Genomic DNA, 2500 nt, shown 5'->3' with positions numbered 1-2500 from the left:
AGCCAGTTACAGAAGAGGAAGAGAAAAAAGAGGAAGAAGAAGAGGAAGCAGAGAAGAAGCCCGCAGGAGATGAAGAAGCCGCTGAGGAAGCAAGTGCAGATGGAGATGCAGATGAAGAAGAAAAGACTGAGTGAGGGGAATCCCAAGAGAGCCATGGTACAAATTGTTTACCTGATGGTAAGGTGTTATCTTGGCAATATGATAAGTTTGAGACTTATTAACCCATTGCGGACAGGTGTCATAATATACATGACGTAGGAGCTTTGGCCTGACGACAGGCGTCATGACGTACATGACGTTCGGGGATTTTGGATCACTGTGCTAATTTATTTTGCTATGAAAAAGGAATGACTGATGATGGCTACTGCAGTCATAATTACTATAATTACTGTAATATTGTGCTAGCTTAACGTCCAAAACCTAGATGGCACCACTTTTTCCTAGACCAGCAGGAGAGAGAGCCTTGAATGGCACCCATCCATGGTCTCTAGCGAGCACTGTCTCCATAGAGCAATGGCACACACTAAGTTGATGAACCCTTGCTCAAAACTACCGCCGATCAAGGATGTGCAGGCAAAACGAGAAGAGGAAGGTGACTCAATCCATACCCAGTGTCTAAAATGTGCTCCTGTGCCAATATGGATGCCTTTCACTGTGGCACTCACAGTCACAAGCACAGGTTTCATTCCTCTTCCCTACCTCTTCTTGTTATCTTTATTGTAGGTGGTTATATGTTTCGTATTCATTCATGACAGCACAAAAATACGAAAAAATAAAGTTGCCTTTTGTCCTCCCATAAAAGAGCAATACTTCTATCACATTGAGTATAAAGAAAATAATGAGCTAATATGGATAATATACTACACTTTTAGTCAACTGCAGCACTGATAGAGCTTGTCATATGGCACATATAAGTCTCTAAACTCAATAAAACACACAAAAAAATAAAACAGAAAAACCGCTCTAGTTTTACAATGAATGACTGAAAGAGAGTGGGATGATTCAAATTATATTGCTTCAAGTGGTCTCTCCCTAAAATAAAACCTAACCTGGAGGTTGGGCAAGCAAATTTATCTCTGTCTGCAATGGGTTAATTAGAAAGGATTGATATTGTTTTCCTTATGTATCATTGTCTTTTTTAGTGTATGTACCTATGAGATACAGTTATGCATTTCTTTTCTATTCTGCATTATTATTTGGTGCTGTACTCTCCAGATTTAAAAATAATTCTACTGACGATGTTTCATTTTTTGAAATTTTAGATACAAATATTCGTTTGTGAAATGCAAAAAAAAAATCCTTTAGACATGCTACAGCATATAATCTACTGTGCAGGTTTATTTCTGTAAAAATAATACTATATCTTTTCTCGCTTTTCAGATTCTACAAGTACACAATAAGGTTGTAAGGCGCACACACAGGTGGAGAGTTAAGTAGGAGGGAGGAGGGAGGGGGGAGGGGTAGTGGGGTGGGAAATTCAAAGACAAGCTCACTACAGGTCATGGCCAGAGAATTGTCTGCTAGGACTGTAATTTTATGTTTTATTTTTTATTTTTTTTTATTTTTGTTTTTTTAGTACTTTGATGTGAAATGAAGGTAGCTTTGTGGCATCTTTAGAAGTGGTATGATTTTATGCATGGTGAGTTATATACTTTCCAGTTTCAAAGTAATATGCAAATTCAGGAACCATTTACTGTCCATAAGTTACACACACACACACACACACACACACACACACACACACACACACACACACACACACACACACACACACACACACACACACACACACACACACACACACACACACACACACATACAGACACATACAGACACACACACACACACACACACACACACACACACACACACACACACACACACACACACACACACACACACACACACACACACACACACACACACACACACACACACACACACACACAAAGTGTATAGACACTAATTTACTAAGATATACATAGTTTTCTTTGTTTATAAGAACAGCTGATGCAAGCTTAAATTCAAAAGTTGGGTAAGATCATACTAATTTCACCTGATGCTCATTAGAATTAACACAACTAGTGCTTAATTCCTGTCAGATGTTTGAAGTTTATGGAGTGCCATAGAAAGTGTTTAAACCAGACTTGCCTCAATAAATATTGAATCTATAAGAAAGCCAGTGAGTTATCTATTATGACTAGTAACAAATACAAAATACCTTCCATATTTCTACAAATGGTTTAGCTTTCATATGTAAATAGAACACGTATGCTGATAGGATCATATCAGTCCTGACCTGATGTATGCGGGCAGCTGGAATTTTGCAGTGCCACTAATATTCCTGTTCTTCAAATGCCAAAGGCCTGTAATATAGGCTATTCTTTGCATATTAAGGGAATCTTCGAACACCTTGTGGCATTTAAACATCTTCCAATATTATCTTGGAACAGTAAGTTAAATTTGTGCAATCATATCTTAAATGTGGGTGATTTTGCTG

At 38.1% G+C, this 2500-nt stretch overlaps 1 protein-coding gene across 4 annotated transcripts in view; it reads left to right on the top strand.

The window, feature by feature from the left end:
• The window catches only part of LOC122247675 (uncharacterized), a 16602-nt gene that overhangs the window by 12750 nt on the left and 1352 nt on the right, over nt 1-2500 (top strand). For all 4 annotated transcript variants that reach the window (XM_043007165.2, XM_043007166.2, XM_043007167.2 and 1 more), the window contains exons 3-4: nt 1-177; nt 1381-2500. The exon at nt 1-177 is cut by the window's left edge and continues 51 nt beyond it; the exon at nt 1381-2500 is cut by the window's right edge and continues 1352 nt beyond it. In XM_043007165.2, coding sequence (XP_042863099.1) covers nt 1-134 — 134 coding nt within the window. In that variant the 3' untranslated portion in view covers nt 135-177; nt 1381-2500. The remainder of the gene's footprint in view (nt 178-1380) is intronic.

Source organism: Penaeus japonicus, unplaced genomic scaffold (assembly GCF_977035675.1).
Source record: "Penaeus japonicus unplaced genomic scaffold, GWHDUDI00000001_assembly GWHDUDI00000007, whole genome shotgun sequence".
In the NCBI taxonomy this organism is placed as follows: Eukaryota; Metazoa; Arthropoda; class Malacostraca; order Decapoda; family Penaeidae; genus Penaeus; species Penaeus japonicus.
The sequence above is the reverse complement of the archived record's forward strand: the minus strand, read 5'-3'. Positions and strand labels throughout refer to the sequence as shown.